The sequence below is a fragment of the Amaranthus tricolor genome, chromosome 6 (assembly GCF_026212465.1).
Source record: "Amaranthus tricolor cultivar Red isolate AtriRed21 chromosome 6, ASM2621246v1, whole genome shotgun sequence".
In the NCBI taxonomy this organism is placed as follows: Eukaryota; Viridiplantae; Streptophyta; class Magnoliopsida; order Caryophyllales; family Amaranthaceae; genus Amaranthus; species Amaranthus tricolor.
The window spans coordinates 28,683,762-28,705,628 of NC_080052.1; the positions used below are offsets into that span (position 1 = coordinate 28,683,762).

The following is a 21,867-nucleotide window of genomic DNA, read 5'->3' on the forward strand; positions in this document are numbered from 1 at the left end:
TGATCAGGTGACTGTCAGTTCAATACAATGTAAAGATGTTACAGATGCAAATTCTGAAGATGCTGTCAAGTCTAATGATGCAACAAATATAGGTCTTGAATCCAATGAAGTGAGTATTATTCCATCCGAAACTGTCCTTTCTGTGAAAGACTCATCATTAGCTACAGCAGCAATGGCCGCACAAGAAGTTTGTTGCACTGCAGGATTACAAATCAGTGTGGAGAATACAGATTATACAATTGATTTGTCTGAACTTCTTAGTGATGTTGAACCAATGGAAACTGAATAGAAGTAAAAGAATTTTAAGGTGAAATACACTAGTTCTAAAAATTGAGGCCCATCATATCTACAATGCAAGGGAATTTCTGTTTTCATCTCTTTAAAATCTATCAAGACTTATGACTTTGCTTTTTTTTTTTTTTTTTTTCCATTTCATTAATTTTTTTTTTATCACAACCTAGGGAAAAAATTAGTTTAAAATCGAACATAGTAAAAGTAGTACTTAATTCCAATTGAGAGACCCAATTCTCATACTTTCATTACTTTATTACTATAAGTTTAAGGAATTGTATGTGTTATATCATATACTTCATACATATTAAAAAGTGTATTTAGCCTGCTGAACATACTAATATTTTCAATTCTTAACTACAACTAAGTTGTATAAATAATCAATAATAGTTAGATTAGACTTTTAAAAATCCTAACATATTCCTAAAATAATTTTTTTTCAAACTAAAAAGAGTAATTTTCATTAAAGAAAGAAATAAAATGGGCTTAAATATTTATGTGTACAAAAATATAATTTTAAAAAATAAAAAAAAACCCCAATATTCAATTTTCTGAATTGTAACATAATTGACAATTCGGATTCTCGAATTCAAATCAATGTGGTATTTGGGTTTGAACACCCCTAATTACGAAAAATATTATATGAGACGGTATCTCTATAAAATGTCTAATTGATCACCGTGAAATTGTAAATAAATATAAGTAATCAGTCTGGATTATAAAATTCAGTCTAATAGAGATTGAACTCTCATTTTAGAATTTGTGTAATTTCAATTCTTCAAGAGTCAACACAGTCCCTCTTTTTAAGTTCATGAGCTTTGACAGAAAAATAAAAGACAAAGAAAAACAAATTAATGGTCTTTTGTTGGAGCGCTCTACCATACTCTGGAAGTGTCGAAGTATTTGGGTTGGGTTGGGTTGCTGATTTCCGTCATTACCAACGTCAGATTATCCCCTAGTAAGATTCTCACTCTCATAGTTGTTTACCCGTCTTCAATTCCTTTGATTTCTCATTTCTGATACTCAATTTTTGTCTTGATTATGTTGCATTCGGAAGGAAGTGATTGATCAATGGATATAATATCACAGTTGCAAGAACAAGTTAACTTGATTGCATCTCTTGCTTTTAATACTTTTGGTACTCTTCAACGAGATGCTCCTCCTGTTCGCCTTTCCCCCAATTATCCTGAACCTCCTCCTAACCCTAATTCTAATTCTAATTCCAATCCTAACCCTAATCCTAACTCTGATGCTAGTGCTAATGCTAATGCTAATGCTAATTCAAATGCAAATCCTAATCCAAATGCTAATCCTAATGTTTCCCAACAACAGTCTGATACTTCCAACAATTTTGCTGATGAACCCAAAACCGCTAGTGCTGCTCTTGTAAAGGCTGCTAAGCAGTTAATCTTTTGTTGGGAGTTTTTTCATTTGGTTTATATATGATTTTTGCTTAAATTCTTGTATATAGTGTCAATCTACGCTATGTTTGGATGGGAGGATTGCATTTCCTTTGTTTAGATATCAAAAGGAATAGGAAGAAATTAGAGGGAAGGGAAGAACTTATTTACATGTTGTACAAAACAAATCCTTCCAATATTGGAAGGAAAACATACTTATACACTGTTTGGATAAGAATTTGGAAGGGAAAGGGAATGAATAGAAGGTAAAGGGCAGAGAAGGAAGGAAAAAGAAGAGGAAATAATAGAAGTCTCTAGGAAAGGAAGGGAGAGCATGAGAACTAGCTTTTTTTTTTCCAAATCTTTCCACATTTACACTTGGTTTGGATAATAGTTAAGGAGAGAAATTAAATGAAAGGAAGGGAAAGGAAGGGGTGAGAATAGCATGAGAAGTCTCTCTCGTTTGTTTAGGAGGACGAGGAAAGGAAAGGAAAGGAAGAGAAATAATTTGTTCCTTCTAAATCTATCCACATATGAAGGGATTTGGTTACCAACAAAAATAAAGGACTTCATCCCTTCAAATTCCTTCTTCCAAAATCTGTTCTTTCAAAAATTCCTTCTCTCAAAAAACATTGCCCAAACAGAAAAAAATATATCCTCTTAATCTCTTCCCTTTTTTCCATCAATCAAAACAAAGTGTTTGAGAGATTTGGTTATAAAAAATCAAGAGACTTTTGCTCCCTTCAAATTTCTTTTTTCTAAATTTCTCCCTTTCAAAATTTCTAACCGAACAAAGGAAATTATAACCCTTCAAATTCAATCCCTTCCTTTCCTCCAATTCCCCCTTCCCATACATGGTGTTATTGTCATTCCTCAACATTGGTTGATGAAACTCTATTATCAGTCTCAACCAGCTTATGCAATTGCTTGTAATGAGATCTTCTGAGACCAAACAGTCTTGTTGCATTGTCGATAGTTATTGCTTATGCTTATTGGACCTTCTGAGACCAAATAGTTTTATCGGGTTGTTGATAGTAATTGCATATGCGTGTTTGGACTGCGTTGTTTTTTTTTTACCAAGTTTAGGAATTCATCCGTCCACCATAAAAGACTATCTTACAGCTGCTTGTACCTATAGCAATTAGCAATGTGATCTCAAGGTATTTTTTATAATTTAATAAATTATATTTACTCATTAGGAGTTATTAAGCAGCAAAAAAGTTGTCCTCGAGGTACAAGATATATATTGTAGGCTTTGTGTGATACAATAATAAAACATCATTATTAAGCAGGGATTTATTTCTTGATATGTGTACCATTACAAGTCAGGTGATGTTGATGTGAAGTCAGTAACTCTTGTGCACTTATTATTTATGTAAATTGCATTGACTATCAGTTGAGATGACCTCTGACGTTGCAAACGTAAGATTGCGTATATCTTTTCCAAAACCTAGGTGGGAGCCACTTAATATTATTAAAAATTTGAAACAATAGAATGTTGTTGTAGAAGTGAATTAATATGAAAACAATTAAACAAGTATGCAATTTCATGATGCTACTTGTGTTCACATTATTTGCGAATTATTAGGTATAAATCTGTAAATGTTGGGCTTTACCTTATCTACCTGATTAGTATTCTCTTCTGTATTTTTTTTTTTTTTTTGACTGGTATGTGTCCTTTCTTATTCAAACTTGGTCATTTGCAGTTTGATGCTTTAGTTAATGCCCTACCATTGGATGAGGGAGGTGAGGAAGCCCAATTGAAAAGAATAGCTGAGCTTCAGGTATTCCAGTAGCTGATATGCTATGAAATCTCCATCCTTACTTTGTGGAGCCCACTAAAGCTGTATCTCTTGTATTCCCCAGGCAGAAAATGATGCAATAGGCCAAGAATTTCAGAGGCAATTGGAAGCTGCTGGTAATGGCTTCTCTCTCTCTCTCTCTGTTTTTCCCCCTTATTATACATATATTTGATGTTTTCTGCATGCAACATTTTCCTTAGAATTTTACGTGTGTGAAGCAAAGCTCCTTCCATAAATAACCTTTTAGTTTCAGTTAGTTTCCTTTGTAATAAAACTGAATTGCGCACTTGGTATGTGGCTAGATTTTCCATACCGATACAAATTTATGTTACTTGGTTTTTATGAATGTTGGCCCTTGATTTGAAAATAGATACTGGGTCAGTTAGTACTTTACAACTGTAAGTAAAAAAAAATTAATTGCTTTTCCCCCACTGAATATTTTTACTTTACAGTTTTGTGGCTGAGCCAACCCCATCCTTTCGGAATTAAGGACCTGACATTGTTGTGAACAGTTTTGTGGCTGGAAAAATTGGTTATAGACTTAGCTTCTTACTTGTGAAAAGCTAGTGGTTATGTATAAAATGTGTAGTTACTCTGATAATGAGGGGGTTTGTGTTCTTCTACCTCATTTATGTTTTACTGGTGCATCCTACTAGGCGTTTTGCAAGTACTTAGTACAATTGCGTGATGACCTCATGACCCCTTTAAGACGGGCAAAATAATTGAATAAGGGATTCATTTCCAAATGAGTTGAGCCCAAAATATGGAATAGTATAAACAAAATTCTTAAAATTGAAATTAGCTCCCGTTTATACATTTCTGAGATTGGTAACATTAGTTTAGTGCGGAGAGGTTCTTGGTAAAAGCAGCTCCCTGCCCCTTTCTTTCTCCGTCGTTTCTGTTGGCAATTTAAATGGACAAGAGTGACAATTGATTTGCAATCACTGATTTGCATCTTTTATCCTTTCTTTTACACCCAGATAAAGAGTTAAAGCAAGTCCAGGAATTGTTCAGCCAAGCATCAGATAATTGCTTAAATATGAAGAGACCATATTGATGAGTTATTTGCTGATGATGACCATGATTGTTCTTCTGGAGTTTTACTCAAACTAGTCAATCTTGAAGTATGCTCAACGTAGCCTTTTTCTCAACAAGATTCTGTTGTCTTTGTATAGTCCATTGGCTGTCCTGGAATCGGCACAGTTAGTTCAATGTTGTAGAATGAACTATAGCAATAGACAGTATAGTTTTATTTTGAATTCTATCGTCGTTAATCTGACTTATAGTTGGAAGTTGAAATAGTTGATCTCTTTGGTTGTGCAATTAGCAACTCGAAGTACAAGTGATTGCTGCTGTGCAACTCGTAGAACCATTGGCAATTTGGTATTTAGATGCCGATGATGCTTATCATGTTTTAACTTCCAGTTGGATTCACTAGTTTTCTGCAAAAAACAATTCATTTAGATGTTTATGTTAACAACACTTGCTGCAGCGCAATCAGTTCTTTCACACATAAAGTGCAAAAATGTATCTTGCGAGGTTAAAGATTTGGATTTACTAGATGAAAAAATTCATGATTCTTTAAAAGGTTGCTATTTAAAGGAAAGATATATATGTTGCTAAACATTCAACTCTGCCTTTGCTTTTTAATAACTTGATTAAGAAATGTTTTAATGCCTTCAAAATTCGAGCAGCCAAGGAATACATGATCGCCAACGGAATCAGCTTGAATCATACATTCTATAATATCTAAGAGAACACCATAAATTTCAAAATTAAAGTGCGTCTAAAACCTCACAAAAAGCAGGCAAAACTTTCTACAGCCATATAAATTCCTATTTTAAGAAATTTAACCTAATAAGGGCTGAACTAAAGCAAATCTACATAAAGAATCTCCAAGCAAAGCAAATGAAACTAATCTGACCAACAAAATCTATTATACTACATTTGGGAATCTCTAGGTTGACCAAAAGTCGAAAAGGTTTGAGGCTCCATGTAGAATCATGCTGCACCAAGGCAAACACCTCTCCTGTCATCGTAGGTGGATGAATCACTGCAGCAAACAATGCTGAACAGTTGCGAAATTAAAATATCATAACATCAACTAACCCGTTGCAGTTGTACTGGCATCTGAGCCAGCTAAGGCATTGCGTACCCACCATATCCCAAATAACCACCGTAATACATGTTAGGATCCTGAAGAGCAGACACATATCCATATGAGTTATATCCTTGAGGATATCCATAATAAGCAGCATGGTCCCACTGGTTCAGATTAGGTTGTGACTGCAAAATAAAGCACCCAAATGAAACGTTCAGTAAGAAACCCCGAAGAAATTCTAAATCCCTACAGAAATGTCAACAAAGATTTACTTGTTTATTGTTAGGGCCATGGCCCCAAGAAAGTCTAAGATTTCGCCTGCCCAACTGCACTCCATTCAATGCCTGTAAGGCCACCTCAGCGCTAATCCTACCGAAACATCAACAACAAAAAATAAATTTAAGTTTTGCACACATGTGTGACTTGAAAAAATTTTCAGTATATAACACCAACGATGGGTCACAAAACCATGCAGACCTGTTGGTAAATTGCACAAATCCACAATTCTTGCTCACTGGTATTTTTACGTGAACCACTTCCCCATAAAGACGGAATGCTCGTCCCAAATCTTCTTCAGTCGCATTGGGACCCAAATTACCAACAAAAATCTGGACAGAGTTGTCAAGTTATGGCATCATCAGATAAAAAGCAAAAAAACGAGTTCATTCGGAATCCAAATCACCCACAGTTGTGTTATTAGGATCACTATCATTTGAAATTCCCCGAGTATTCTGGTATGAAGCTGCATTCAAGATTGAAAAAATAAAGATAAGGCAACAAAAATCTAACAGAACTGACAAATTAAGACTAGTGTTCCTTCACAAGATGATGCAACTGTACATCCTAAACATTCTTGAATGCAGAAATATAATCAGAAAAACAAATACAAACAGCCACAAGGCCTATAATTATAGTCTGAAGGTAAAAAGTGCACATAAAACTAGGTCTAAATAATGTTGCAATACAGCTCAGCAAAACCCCTAATCATCAGTAAAAAAAACTCAAAAAATACTCGAGCAAATTAGCACAGAACAAGAGCATATACCCCTGAAATCTACAATACAATAGTTTACATAGATATTATTATCACAATCAGATACCTATCTCAAAAAATCAAAAAAAGTCAACACACAATGGGGGTGTTTGGCTAGCTGTTGTTAGCTTATAATTGGTAGCTAGTTGGAGTGATTGATTTGACTTGTTGATTTTATCAACCGGTAAAATCAACTAATTTCGAAGACACTGCTAGGAACGCTGTTAGCTTATAGCTAGAAGCAGCTTGTTCAAAAAAAGTTAATTCATAACAAGATGTTTCAACCAACTAATTTACCAAACACTTTGATTAGATGGTTTGGATACTGAACCATCTAAATGCACCAAATAAGATAAAGCTGCCCAATAATTTATTCAACCAAACACCCCAATTATGTCAGCGCATCCATCTAGCATTCAGCAATTGTTGAGTAGAGACCCCTTTCTCCGAAAACTTGGAAAAGAACATTTTATTTTTTCTCATCATCCAAAAAAGATGAAGGATCTAGAACCCAGATTCACATCACAAGCACAATTAAATGAGTTCACATACAACAACCAAGTTACAGACAACCATATCAACATAAGGTTTAACAAATTTGCACGAGACAAAAAGTCGTAGCCTCAATAATTCCACCAAATGATAACCAAGGTACATCTCACACCTACTAAAGAAAGCATGTGAACATCTCCCACTATCCCTATGAATTTGCTCCACTTGCAATGATTAAATGTCCCTTTGATTTTTCCCATTTACAACATTAAACATACCCACATCTCTCCTCCAACATGCTCTAGCGCCAACATAATGCCTTATCTCTAAAAAAATTGGTCAGGGACAAAAATCAAAGGGACACAAGGAACATAAATGAGCAGTTAGCCAAAATTTTCTAACTTCAAAACTATTATTAATGAGCACACAAAAAAAAAAAAAAACAAGGGATTATAGCTAAAAAATTATAGAAAACACCTCAATATCAAAGTGATCAAACAAGCTAAGTGCTGATGCAACCCGTCCATTTTACTGCTAATATGATGAATAGAGTGCAAGATATAACTCACTCGTATTTCTTAATTGTAAGGTAAGAAAGAGTCAAGAACTCAACAGCGTAGAAAATGAAAATGATAAAAGAGAGGAAAAAAAGGAACATTGAGGAAAAATAAAAGCAAAGGAATAGTATAAATGGCATCCCCTAACACAAGTGAAACTAAACTGAACCGAATTTGATGGATAAAAATAAAGGATAAAAATGAAACTGAAAGGAAGAATAACTTGTAGCACTGAAAACTTCTGTAAATGGAAATTTTACGACATTACTGACCTATGCCAGGCAACGTAGTAAGGGGGTAACCATTTCTGCTGAATTCAGTCCCAGGCCCTAAATGATAGAGCCTCTTGACACCCTGCTTTGAGACAATGTGAGTTCTATAAGTTTTTCAGTTCAAAATTCATTAATTGTTCCCAAATTCTCAAACGAAAACACTGGAACTGAATTTCTATGCATCTCGAATGTACATCTGAATATAGAAAGGCCATAAAAATGTAAGGTAAACAACACAAAACGAAAACCTGCTTTCCACCTTAGCAATTATACATTCTAATAAAATATGAAGGCATTGAACCAGAACACAAGGCCAGCAAATCAAACAAGTGCATGATCACAAGAATCATATTATGCATATCTAGCTACCAAAGTTAAATTTAGCAAACCCATTCATGTACATACCTGCTCCACCAACACTTTTCTTGTTAGCAGCTGCTCCAATACACATTGCACGGCCTAAGCACATCGCACCATTCATCTCTGACATGGAGCGAATTTGTTCATTCTCATCTCCAAAACGAACAAATCCATATCCCTTGTTTCTACCAGTGAGCTTATCCATCATAACTACGGCACCTTTCACTGACGAGTAGCAATCTTTAAAAGTCTCTTGCAAAGTGTAATCAGTAACATCTGAAGCTAAATCTCCGACAAAAATTCTATAATCAGAACCATCCTCTCCCCTTTTCTCACCAGATCCATAGGAAGCCCAATTTAATCTGTAATTTTGCTCAACATTTGGCATCAAGGTATTATTGTAAGTCTGCAAAATTCTCTCAGCGGCAGCATGACTAGAAACTCAATAAATCCATAGCACTCTGACTGACTGGTTTGCTTATTACGAATGATTCTACTATTGACAAGCTGCAAGACTCAAGCACAGAATTAGTTGCTACAGAGATCGCAAATTCCCTCTTAGACGCATTAAAGAGGGGTCATAAAAGAACACCGTTCATACATAAAGCTATGTAACGTTTGCGGTATACAATGCATAAAACTAATGTAAGAAAGAACAGCTTTCCATTTAGAAAAACCAAACACAAGATTGATACTAACTTCCCACCCCAAAAACCCCATCAGGTACATGGTAGAAAATCACCTCAAATATGAGCAATCCAAAATGCCAATATCAAGGTTTCAAAAATCAGTAAAGAAGGTACAGAGCTATGTTGCTTTTTTATCCCCCTTGTATACTAAAAAAATGTATGTATCGAAACTTTCCAAAACACCTAAAATAGAACATCCCAAATACTACTCAAAACTATCAAATGTAAAAAATCAAAAAAGAAGCATACCCTTTCCATTCATATTATTCAAGGGATCTACATTGCACATGTTGATAGTAAAATTTAAAAGGTCCTAGTTTAAAAGTAAACATCAAACAAGATTCTCTCTAACTAATTCTTTTTTCTTGTAAAGTCTTCTTCAATTCCAAGTTTTATAAATTTGAGCAAAACGTAGAGTAGGCGTACGTGAGAAACATTATGGAACAAAGGGAGACACAAGATCTTAATTTCTCTTCGTCCCTTTCAGATCTCCGACATCTTCCTCTCACACGTATAATGTTCAATAAGAATCTTGAAAAATTGATAACAATAGATTCAGACTAAAGTCCATCCTAAAACACACAATTAACAAACGAATAATCAAAGCATCAAATGTTCGGACAATTTCAAGATTTTAAACGACAAAAGTAATCGAATAAACAATCCACAAATAATAATCATCAACTCAAAAATTGGAAAACTGATATATTCCTTGCGGGTTCAAGATAAAATCCATTCCAAAAGATATGGTGTAAAAACAAATCAAAGAGTCGAAAAAACAAAACGAACAAAAAAAAACACATATAAAAACCAACAATTTTTAAAAATAATGAAATATAGATATACACCTCGCCGGTATGAGCGAAACAACAGCTAATATAATTCTCATCCATCCTGTTAGAACATGAAATAAACTGTCCAGTACACTAGATTAGGGTTAATTACAGTTACATTTCAGTTACATTGTTATTGGAGGTTACTTAGCAGTTATTTGATAGTGGTCATATGCAGTTATGGACTACTTTGTATAAATAAGGAACTCATAATGAATGAAAGATAGTTTTTCCAGAAATTAAAAATCCCAGAACAAGGTGTTAATCCAGAAAACATGGTATCAGAGCCAGGTCGATTCTAAATCGTTTTTGCAGCCTCATCACTTACCTAATTACTTACCTGAACTTCCAGAATGGAAGAAGAACCAAGAAACATCATAACACCAGATCAACCCGTTACGATGGGGCAAGTGTTGCAACTGATCAACCAGTTAAACACCAACAAATTACCCACCGAAAACACCAATACCCTCTCAATATCAGAGAAACTAACCAACCAAAATTACACAAAATGGTCCAGGTTGATGCACTTGGCCATCAGTGGACGAGGTCGTCTCAATCACATCATCGACGACCCACCATCCAAGATTGACCCAGCGTACAGCCAATGGACAAGGAGTGACTCGATTGTTATCTCATGGATTTTGGAGAATATTGACCCAGATCTGGTGAATCAGTATCTCGATTTCCCAACAGCCAAGACATTGTGGCAAGGGATTGAGACCTTATACAGCAGTGGTAGAGACGGCCTGCAAATATTTGACCTAACCGTCAAAACCAACAAAACTCAACAAGGGACAAACACAATCGAAACCTACTACAGCACACTACTCATGCTTTGGAAGGAAATAGATAGAAGACAACCTAACCCCATGAGAGATCCAGAAGACATTGTCATCTACAATCAATTAAAACAACAAAATCGGCTATACCAGTTCCTAGCCGGAATCAATGAGTCATTTGACAAAGACAGAAGGGACCTTCTCCTCTTAGATCCACTCCCAACAGTGGAGGAGGCTTATGCCAGCATAAGGAGGGAGATGATCAGGCGTCAGATTATGAAGAAGGAACCCTCTCCCGATCTTGACCCATCAAGCACAGGTGGGATTTACTCAGCAAAGGGGAAGGTGTACCGACGAGAGGATGAAAAAACTCACCTGAGGTGTACCTACTGTGGCGGTACAAGGCACACGAGAAACGAGTGTTTTAAACTCGTTGGTTACCCGGAGTGGTGGCCAGATGCTAAAAAAAGGGGAGAACGAAAGCCGGCCCGATTCCCAAATCAAGATCGAACCGGAAAAGCAGCCATGGGGTGGAGCACAGAAGATCCAGAGACCATGAAAGATGGGGAGAAACAAGGAAAAGCCATGCATGTTAAAGAAGAGAAGGAGATCAAGGATGAAGGTAACTCAAGGGAGGAAGAAGAAGGCGGCACATTTTCCCTAGGGTTCAGGGAAGGAAGTGAAGAGGAGGGAGGAGGTCATCCGGTTTTTAAAGGGAGTGAGGAGGGTTTTAAAGAGGAAGAGTCACGTGACTCTCATGCCCTCAACAACACCCCTTCACCTTCTTTAAATGATCTTTCCTCCTCATTAAACTCATCGTCTTATTTTAAAGCTTTTAAAGGGGGTTGGATCTTCGATTGTGGCGCCACTGATTCAATGTCATATGACCCGAACGATTTTTTAACAAGTGACAAACCCATGAAAAACATTATTAAAACAGCTAATGGGGAAAAAATTGCAGTGAGCGGTGCCGGGACTATTTCTTTTGCAAAAAATCTCACTTTAAAGAATTGTTTATATGTTCCTGATCTGTCACATAAATTATTGTCTGTCAGCCAACTCACCCGAGATCTCGATTGTACTGTTCTCATTAAATCTGGATGTTGTTTTGTGCAGGATGCCCAGACAGGGAAAATTATTGGGCGTGGTATTGAGCGCGGTGGACTTTATTACTTGGAGGAGGAGTCTCAAAAGGGCAAAGCGGGTCTTGTTCGCGAGTCAGAGGAAGGACAGCTATGGACATGGCATCGACGTTTGGGACATCCATCAGTAGGGTATCTAGAGAAACTTTTTCCTAATTTTGTAGGGTTGAAGTCTGAGTTTAAGTGTGAAACGTGTATTCTTGCAAAAAGCCATAAACACTCATACTCTAATAGTTTGAATAAATCTGATATGCCTTTCATGTTGATTCATTCTGATGTGTGGGGCCCAGCTCCCGTAGTAGGCTTACATGGTTTTTCATACTTTGTTACATTCATTGATGATTGCACCCGAATGAGCTGGATTTACTTCCTTAAACAAAAATCTGAAGTGTTTCATGTGTTTGTTGAATTTTATAATATGATCTGTACTCAATTCCAAACCAAACCTCGCATGTTTCGAACTGATAACGGGAAAGAATACATTAATTCTAACATGCAACAATTCTTTAAACAAAAGGGACTTATACATCAGACCTCTTGTCCTAGTACACCCCAACAAAATGGAGTGGCAGAACGGAAAAATCGCACACTCCTTGAGATGACCCGTGCTATGATGATTGACTCCCGTGTTCCTACTAACCTTTGGCCCGAAGCTGTTGCCACCGCCAATTACCTCACCAATAGACTTCCTACAAAGAGTCTGCAATACCATACACCCTTAGCCACACTCCAAATACACCACTCTGTACCCTCCTCACACACCCTACATCCTCGCATATTTGGGTGTATAGTTTTTGTTCATTGTCCGGCTCGGGTACGAAACAAATTTGAACCAAGAGCAATCAAATGTGTTCTTATTGGATATGGTAGGAATCAGAAAGGTTACCGATGTTATGACCCTCTAACTAGGAAAATCTACACCACTATGGATTGTAAATTCGTTGAGCATGAATACTACTACCACCAACTTCGATGTCAGGGGGAGAAGAAAAATGACGATCTCAGATGGTTAATCACTCCGTGGCTGTCCAACCTAGACCAAAATGATCAAGTAGACAATGCTACAGAGTCACCTCACCAAGATATTTTGTCCACTCCTCTACCACCCTCAATCCTGGCTGGTCATCAGGTGAGTCATGCAAATCTTGATAGTAATGATAGTAATGCTCCAGAAGGTACTAATAATGAGAATGTGATTGTTGAGACCTTAAACAATGAGAATGTGGCTGTTGACAGTATAAATGAGGAAATTGTTGCAGATACAATTGAAACAGGGAATCATGTTGTTCAGGATGTTGAGAGTGAGTCATATGTTTTACCGCCTCGTTCCACTCGAGGAGTTCCTCCAAGAAGATATGATCCAGAGTATGAGTCGAAACGTTCGAGATATCCCGTAGAGAAGTCAGACACAGGAGGCTTATCACGGAGTGCCTTAGCATTCAAGACAGTCCTAGATACAACCAAAAGCCCAACCACGGTCGAAGAAGCTCTAAGTTCTGCTCATTGGAGGAAGGCCATGGAGGAAGAAATCAAAGCTCTTAAGAAGAATGACACATGGGAAAAGTGCACCTTACCAAGTAGAAATAAGGTTGTTGGCTGCAAATGGGTATTCACAGTTAAGTACAATTCAGACGGCACAGTGGAAAGATACAAAGCCCGACTTGTGGCAAAGGGGTACACACAGACGTATGGAGTTGATTACTCAGAGACTTTCTCTCCAGTTGCTAAGCTCGACACAATTCGAGTTCTCTTCAGCATTGCAGCAAATCTAGATTGGCCTCTTCATCAATTTGATGTAAAAAATGCGTTTCTACATGGTGAATTACAAGAGGAAGTGTACATGGAAGCTCCACCTGGGTTTACATCAGAATTCTCAGAAAACGAGGGGTGCAGGTTGAGAAAAGCACTGTATGGGTTGAAACAATCACCTAGAGCATGGTTTGGAAGATTTACCTCTGCGATGAAGAGATTTGGTTACCGTCAAAGCAACTCAGATCACACCTTGTTTCTCAGATGCAGAGGAGGAAGAATTACATGCCTGATAATATATGTTGATGATATGATCATTACAGGGAATGACAAAGAAGAAATAATCAATCTAAAGGAGAAGCTGTTCCAAGAATTCGAGATGAAAGATCTTGGCAGACTGAAATACTTTTTAGGGATTGAAGTCCTCAGATCAAACAAGGGAATCTTCATATCTCAGAGGAAGTATGTTCTAGACCTGTTAGCTGAAACAGGCATGCTGGACTGCAAGCCAATCGAGACACCAATTATGATGAACCATGGACTTCAGATGATTGAAGGAGGGAAACTGGCTGATCGAATGCAGTATCAACGCATGGTGGGGAAGTTAATCTATCTAGCTCACACTAGGCCTGATATTGCATATGCAGTAGGAGTAGCTAGTCGGTTCATGCACAAACCGCAGGTTCAGCACATGGATGCAGTCTACAGGATTCTCAGGTACCTCAAAGGATGTCCTGGAAAAGGAATCTTATATCAGAAGAATGGACACCTTGATCTTGTGGCATATACAGACGCTGACTGGGCAGGAGACAGAGACGATAGGAAGTCAACATCGGGCTACTTTACTTTATTAGGAGGAAATCTAGTTACATGGAGGAGCAAGAAACAAAAGGTGGTGGCCATGTCCAGTGCTGAAGCTGAATTCAGAGGTGTAGCCAAGGGAATTACAGAAGTTCTGTGGCTAAGAAAGTTACTATCTGAACTGGGATTCACCCCTACGAGGAGTTGTGAGCTATACTGTGATAATCAAGCGGCAATCAACATTTCAGAGAATCCGGTTCAATACGATCGCACAAAACATGTAGAAGTTGATCGACATTTTATAAAAGAAAAACTAGAAGCACAAGTGATCAAACTTCCACATGTCAAGTCAAAGGATCAACTAGCGGATATTCTTACCAAGGCAGTTGGATCTCAGTTCTTTGAAGAAGTTTTGTGCAAGTTGGGTGTTGGTGACCCTACTACCCAACTTGAGGGGGAGTGTTAAAACATGAAATAAACTGTCCAGTACACTAGATTAGGGTTAATTACAGTTACATTTCAGTTACATTGTTATTGGAGGTTACTTAGCAGTTATTTGATAGTGGTCATATGCAGTTATGGACTACTTTGTATAAATAAGGAACTCATAATGAATGAAAGATAGTTTTTCCAGAAATTAAAAATCCCAGAACAAGGTGTTAATCCAGAAAACACATCCAATACTGAAGACCCCCAATCCAAATCGTACGAACTTCATCAGAATTCGGAGGCGCTTGTTGTTGTTGAGGCTGCTGTTGTTGATACTGTTGTTCTGGAGGTTGTTGAGACCATATCTGTTGCTGTTGTTGTTGTTGTTGTTGTTGCTGCTGCTGTTGCTCCATCATCAATTGCTGTTGTTGTTGAGACTGTTGATAATAATGTTGTTGATCTATAGGAGGTTGTGCCGCCATTGAAGAAGGTTGGGAGCAACCATACCGTCTTGTTGTTGCCCTGGTTGCATCATTGTCGTTGATCGATGACAATTGAGAAACCCTGAGAGGTTAAAAATGAAAAGGAGGGAAATAGGAAGATCAAGAGGAGAAAGGGGTAAGAAAGAATTGTTGTGATTGGTGAGGTGATTGCTGATAGGATGATGGAGGACTCTTACTAGTATGTTGGACTTTTGTGATTTTAATTTATTCTTTAGTTTTATTTATTTTACTTTTTTTTGGCTTTTTGTAATTGTACTTCCTCATTCGTTATTTTTAGATTATAATTAGTTTTGAATTTATAAGTTAAAATATAATCGAGTGGAATTTTATTTAATTCCTCTCAATGTACAGATTATTAATATTTTTTTATAATTTTTTATTATTCATAATTAGAGATATTATAAATTGAATTTATGCAGTAAACTGCGTGAAAAGTCAAATAGTGCAAGTATTTTAAAACGGAAGAAGTAGTAATTTTACAAATCACGATGATTGATCGGAAATTTTTACTCGGAGATATATGTCTTTCAACTAAAATAAGTGGGTTTGTGGTTTAGGCCTTCAGATTTTTGTGAGAGACTGGTTCTTGGTGAATGTAACACCTGAATTTCCTCCGTTCCCTTGCGGTTTGGAGGAAATTCAGGTGTTACAGTGAAACTAATTCAAAATAATAAATTTATATGTTAAAATTGGGATTAATTAGTCATTTAATCTATATAGTAAAATCGTCTCATAGAAGGTTTTGTGTATTTGAAATACTTATTTAATATTTAACACTATAATTTTAATTTTAAGATAAGATTGACACTTTAAATTTTTTAAAAAAATAAATACTTTAAATAAATGTCAAAATACTGATTTTTGATTGTTCACACGTTATGAGGATATGACTTAATACATTTGAGAAGACCAATTGAGGTCAAACTTACCCAATAATGATTTTGTCTAGTAAATAAAGTAAGCAAATTACAAATTATAGTACATTGAGCATATTTTTTTCCCTCAATTTTAAACTTTTTCCAAGAAGGGGAGATTGAACCATATTGGTTCAGATCTTGGTAGCTTGGCAATAAGTGGAAGAATGGACGTGTGTTGTTCAACCATATGCACATGCATCTCCCAAGTTATTCTGATTCTGCACTTAGTAATTCACCCATGGATCTTGAATGTAATGATAGCCAAGACAGCTAGGAAGGGGGATGAATTGATCATGGAAGAATAGATACAAAGGCAAGAACAAGGAAAGCCAACAACATACACAGAACACTAAAAACAGTAGCAGAACAGCACAGCCGCAAACCAGCGAGCAGCCCACCTTGCAGCATGACCCAAGCCTTGACCATGAAGCTTTAGACCTAACCAATCATGGGGACGTGATCTCTATACATAGGCCTAGCCATAAAGGTCCAAGATTCATGCTAATAGTGCACACAGCTCTCTGAAATCCGTGCACAAGGTCCTCCAGTCAGCAGGTCGATGCTGAGATCAGAACTGGTGTTCTGACTTGGTGACCAGGTGACCTTGCAAGGGATGTCCCGAGCTAACCCACACACTTTGGGAGACATGAAGGATAAAAATGGAATCTCTATACTTGGATCTTTCCATCAAGACCTTAATTGCCTCTTATCCATCACGGGAAGACCCAAAGAAATGGAGCTGAAGGTCGAGTGTTCAGCGGATAGTGCAGCAAAATAAGAATTCTGTTTTCTGATTTTTGATCCTTAAAATGTGCACATGTTAGTCACGTGATACTTTTTAGCCGTTATTCTTGTTTGGGGGCGTGTCATAAGCCTTGTCATTGTATTTCCCACTTCCCATATGTCTATATATAGATGGCTCATTCATTGTAAACAAGTTAGTTGATTTTAATGAAAACATTTCAGAAAAAATTCAGTGTTTGAATTTTTTTTCAATTGCCTTTGCAATTGGGTTACTAGGGCCAGTTTGCCCTTCGTGTTGGTGTGAATCCTTGATCAGCCTTCAAGGCCACACTACACCCTATCCAAGAACGTTGATCATTCCATTGATTGATCAAAGGAATGCATCGGGGTTGTATTGAGAGGAGGTCTGGCAGTCCAGCTCTTGTCAATATGCTGCATGTCAGCCTTGGAATATCCCCCCCATTTCGTATCAAATCCAAGGTCATGCGTTGACCACGCGTACTTGGATCAAGTTAGTCACAGATTCAATCATTCAACACACCAGATTTTTATCTACTACTTTCTATTTCTAGAGTTCAATGTTCATACACTTCGGGACAAATGCAAGTCTTGATTCACTCCAACTTCTAAGCAAGTAAATCTGGTAATAATTTCACATTTTCTCTTTTTATTCAAAGTGTATCATTTAGGTAGCAGTTTAGCATAATTTTTCTCATCATCACTATAAAATGTATGCTGCTATACTTTACAATATGTTTATTTTTACATCTGGGTCGCACAATTCTTGAAAGATTTACAATTTACATGCTTTAATCAAGAACAATTATCTTTTTGGTATCTGGGAAGTGTAATTCTTGCAATTAGCTTTCTGGGTTTTCCATCAAATCAATCTTATCATTTCTAAAAATGTATGCTGCTTAACTTTAAGTAGGACTTTTTTTACATCTGGTTTGCACAATTCTTGAATGATTTACATGCTCAAATCAAGAAAATAATCTTTTTGGCATCTGGGAAGTGTAATTCTTGCAATTAGCTTTCTGGGCTTTCCCTCAACTATGATAATTCCTTACAAAGATCTGCTTTTTTTGTTGAATATTGAGAAGCGGATTGCAATTGAGGGTATACTTACTGTTGAATTTTCAGGGGATTTCTTGTTGTGTTTTCTGATTGGAAGTTTGTGATCTGAAGTTCACATGGATTTGCATTTGAAAAAATTGTTTGGTAGATTCCATGAGCAATTTGGATGTGGACCAGGACTTGGTCCTGCATCTGCAACTTGTTTGTTTAATGTGGACGGTGTAGATGCTGCCTTCATCAAGGCATTATATGGAGCTGCTGCAGCTCTATATAGGACTGATCCATGGAAAAGATTGCGCCCAGGACACTTCTTTGGTGTCCGGGTGGGCAGAGAATTGGAATGGTCTGGAAGGAAGCAGCTGTTTCCATGTGTCCAAACCATTGGTGGGGATGGTGGGGATGTGGCATTTTATTTGTTTCGATCTGTTGATGATGCTCGGAATGCAACCAAGCCAAGAGAGACGGTTCCTGTACCGAACACTGAGGTTATGAGGGTGACATTTGAGCTAGAAAATTTGATGTTTCCTTCTCATAGAAAAATGGTCAAATTTTTGGCCTTAGAAGTTTCTGGAACTGAGTGCTATCCAATTTTCGATGTTATCTGTTGCACTTCGAGTGGTGAGCTTAAATATAGGAATCCGACGTATGAAGAACTTAGGTTTGCATATGCTGCCATGAAGGGTATAACATTAGTTCACCCTTTGCTCCAAGATGTGCAAGCTACTTCATATCCGACACAATTGATGTGTTTCGAGCCACTCATTGAGACGGTGGATGTTCAATGGCCAGCGGTAATGGCTAAGAGCAATGACATTGTGGCGGTTACCATTTCACACCCACCTGGTCAAGCATATGAAGAAAAAACCATATCATCAGCCAATTCAACTCCCAACAAGTATTCAGAAGCAGCTAGAGAAGATAGTTTTGGTGACGTTAAAATGTATTCAAATGCTTCTTTGAGGCGATGTGCTATGTGTGATCGAGAATTTCACATGGATCAGTCCTTTCCTTGCAGTAAGTGTCGTGCCATAGTTTACTGCAGCCCGAATTGCCAAAAGCAGCATTGGAAGGAATCTCACAAGAGCATATGTGGTTTGTACAAAGCCATGATGGAGAGAGAAGAGGAGCTTGCGATAAATATATTTTCGTTTCCTTCATCGGCTGATCATCCTTGCAAGTGGCTTGAGTCTCTTGACCTCCATCATAAAGGAATGTGGAGAAGGAAGTGTGGCTGCTATTCTAATAGGCCCTTTGGTCTTCTTCCTGTCAAAGCTGGTCTTTCGGAATCTTGGGGCGGACTTGATGATGATGAATACCCACAAGATTCTCCATTTTCGAGTCATCTGACTGATGGGATCTCAAGTCCTATCCTTCTTTCTGGCTGGTCGGAGTACTACAACCTGAGATCATTGCCACTGTCTAGCCCTGTTGCGGATATTCTTTCGCACCCATTAACAGTATATTACATACTAACGGCATTGAGCATCACTTCAAAGAATCGTTTGCTAAAAGGAAAAGAGGTCATTGTTCATTATTTGGGTCCTGAAGGAGAGTTAGACTGGATAACTGCTTTTGCTGAAATGGGTCACCTGCTTAATGGTATTGGCAACATACAGATTGTCATGCTGGGGCCAGAGGTTCCTACAAATTTATCCGGAACCACTTCAGGAATTGGGAGCAGAGTGAGGATAAATCTCGCTAGGGGTATCTATCAAGAAGAAGCCACCTACTTGCCTTCTCCTCACGTTATTGTCGCTTTGAACTGTGGATTAGAGAACAATTCAAGTTGGGGCGGAGCTCTGGAGCTAATCAAGTCGATGGGTATCCCTGCATTTTTCACTGATCAGTCGGAGGTTTCATGCACAAATGCTAAGCAAGTTCTTCGTTCTGCTGGCCTGCATATCACTCATCCTGTCACTCCCAATCCTTTTCGTTCTCCTGTGCGGAACTATGGGCCTTCAACAAATATGCCTTCTTACAGTAATTGTTTCTTGCTTGGAGTGAATACATGATCACCAATCATGTGAATTGGATCGGCATATTCAGTATATGACGGAGAAATCTATCTTGAAGATTTAAGCTTATAGGTATCTGCTCAACAAACTAAAGTCTTTTGCACATGTAATGGAACTTGATTTTGAAATCATTGTTTTTATGCTGTGATTTTACAACTGTATATTGAGTGTTAAATCTTGTAGTTTATCCCATAGGCTCAGTACTCTATATGATTTCACTTTATCAATTCATTAGGCAGATTACCGATTGATTTACTGCATGCAAGGTGTGGATTACCAAGTGCTGATGTGTTCATTGTGCCTCTGTAAATGTTATAAGGAGACTCCATTAATGTTTGAAATCTGATCTATATTGGACCCTTTCATCAACTTAACTTCATCTTTTACACGGAGTTTGTTCTTCTGTAATTTTAGAATCGTAATCTTATGGAAAGAACATAGCATCCTCTGCAATGTTTTCATTTTTCATGTAGTGATAAAGTTAGGATTTATTGATTCTCAGAAGGTGGCAACCCTATACAATTACACTCCCCTTCACCATGCTAATAGGGGCAAATTTAGGACATTAGTATAAGGTGGGCTGGACCAGTGTAACATGATTCACCATATAATTTGCTTTTTGTTACCCTTGAAACAATCATATAACTCTTGGCTTTTGTTACCGAGAATATATGATGATCGGCTCAATGCAAATAACTCTTCTCGCCAAGCAGCATTGATTCGACTACTGTAATCATCATGAATTTCACTGAGATTTTCGGCTAACATTTTGATCGCCAATGGAAGGCCATCGAGATTGTGTATCACAGTTCGTGCAATACGAAGAGTCTCGCTTTCTAAATGCATTATATTAGTCCCCACTTCACTCTCAAACAGCTCCCAAGCCTCAGCTTCGCAAAGTGGTTTTATTTCGAATATTTCTTTGCGTTTGATTTTTCTCGTAATCTTTCTACAGACGGAAAAATTCCTTGAAATCACTATCAGCTTTGAACCTGCATCAGGTTCTGGGATTCCAATATCGTGCAATGAAAAGGGTTGCCACATAGAATCTAATACCAGCAGAAACCTCCCCATTTGCACCAGTGCACTCCGCAGCGCCTTAGACCTTTCGACATTATCTGTAATTCCCGAAAGGTCTACATGTAACTTGCTTGCAAGCTCTTCTTGAACATGTTTGAGTCCCAATCCATACTCGACATTCACCCAAACGATACTCTCGAAACCCGCCAACTCTATAAGCACTTTGTTATGGATGGCTGCCGCTAGAGCGGACTTTCCAACACCGGCTATTCCATGAATACACACAGTTCCATTGGCTTCCACATTTTTAACCAGCTCCCAAATCTTCTGTTGTATGTCTTCTCGAGCACAACCGACAAGGCTAACCTCTGGCTGTTTAGACCCTTTGATCTTAATTTGTTGATTGATTTGTTTGACATTCTCCAATAAAACATCGAGTTCTTGAAGCTTATCTTCAATTGACTTGACAGCACCATAGCGGTAGCAAACATTATCGTTCAGACGGTTTTCCAAGTCCGGGACATTCACTCCATCTAAAAATTTTCTAGCTTCACGGATCCATGGACGAGGATCGGGCTTAATCACATCAAAACTATTTAGTTTCTGTTGAAGTCCTTCAATCAAAATTTCCAAGTTGTGCACTTTTACTTTCAGAATCGACAAATTGATTCTACTCGTTCGATAAGAATTATAAATGCAAGCTGATGAGCCTGCAATAGATGTCAACAGTCCGAAAATAGCAGCTCCAAGAGTGATAATGTCCGATGCTGCAAAAGGAAAGGACGGAGTAAACATCACAATGTTGCAGTCTCGTTTTATCATCATCGACATCAAAGTGAACACCAGGGTTTGAACGGT

General features: G+C 37.6%; 3 protein-coding genes and 1 pseudogene across 4 annotated transcripts; 2 read left to right on the forward strand and 2 right to left on the reverse strand.

The window, feature by feature from the left end:
• The first annotated feature begins 1,026 nt into the window (after positions 1-1,026).
• Positions 1,027-7,743, forward strand: LOC130814851 (mediator of RNA polymerase II transcription subunit 21-like). Of its 2 annotated transcripts, none has more exons than XR_009042502.1 (5): positions 1,027-1,249; positions 1,349-2,851; positions 3,398-3,475; positions 3,558-3,609; positions 4,474-4,787. XR_009042502.1 is itself a non-coding variant. In XM_057681089.1 (5 exons), the coding sequence occupies exons 2-5, from the start codon at positions 1,363-1,365 to the stop codon at positions 4,548-4,550; spliced, it is 540 nt and encodes a 179-aa protein (XP_057537072.1). In that variant the 5' UTR covers positions 1,041-1,249; positions 1,349-1,362; the 3' UTR covers positions 4,551-7,743. The 2 variants fall into 2 exon arrangements, 1 of the variants encoding a protein (XP_057537072.1); XM_057681089.1 differs by having other exon boundaries at positions 1,041-1,249; positions 1,349-1,691; positions 3,394-3,475; positions 4,474-7,743.
• LOC130814850 (polyadenylate-binding protein RBP45-like) lies at positions 5,196-16,570 on the reverse strand (annotated as a pseudogene).
• Positions 16,571-18,090: 1,520 nt separating this feature from the next.
• Positions 18,091-20,271, forward strand: LOC130814849 (uncharacterized). Its single transcript, XM_057681088.1, has one exon. It carries the CDS (start codon positions 18,091-18,093, stop codon positions 19,984-19,986), a length of 1,896 nt encoding a protein of 631 aa, XP_057537071.1. The 3' UTR covers positions 19,987-20,271.
• A 318-nt stretch (positions 20,272-20,589) lies between these two features.
• On the reverse strand, positions 20,590-21,840 carry LOC130815749 (probable disease resistance protein At1g52660). The gene has a single exon (XM_057682232.1). The coding sequence runs from the start codon at positions 21,838-21,840 to the stop codon at positions 20,590-20,592; it is 1,251 nt and encodes a 416-aa protein (XP_057538215.1).
• Positions 21,841-21,867: the final 27 nt, after the last annotated feature.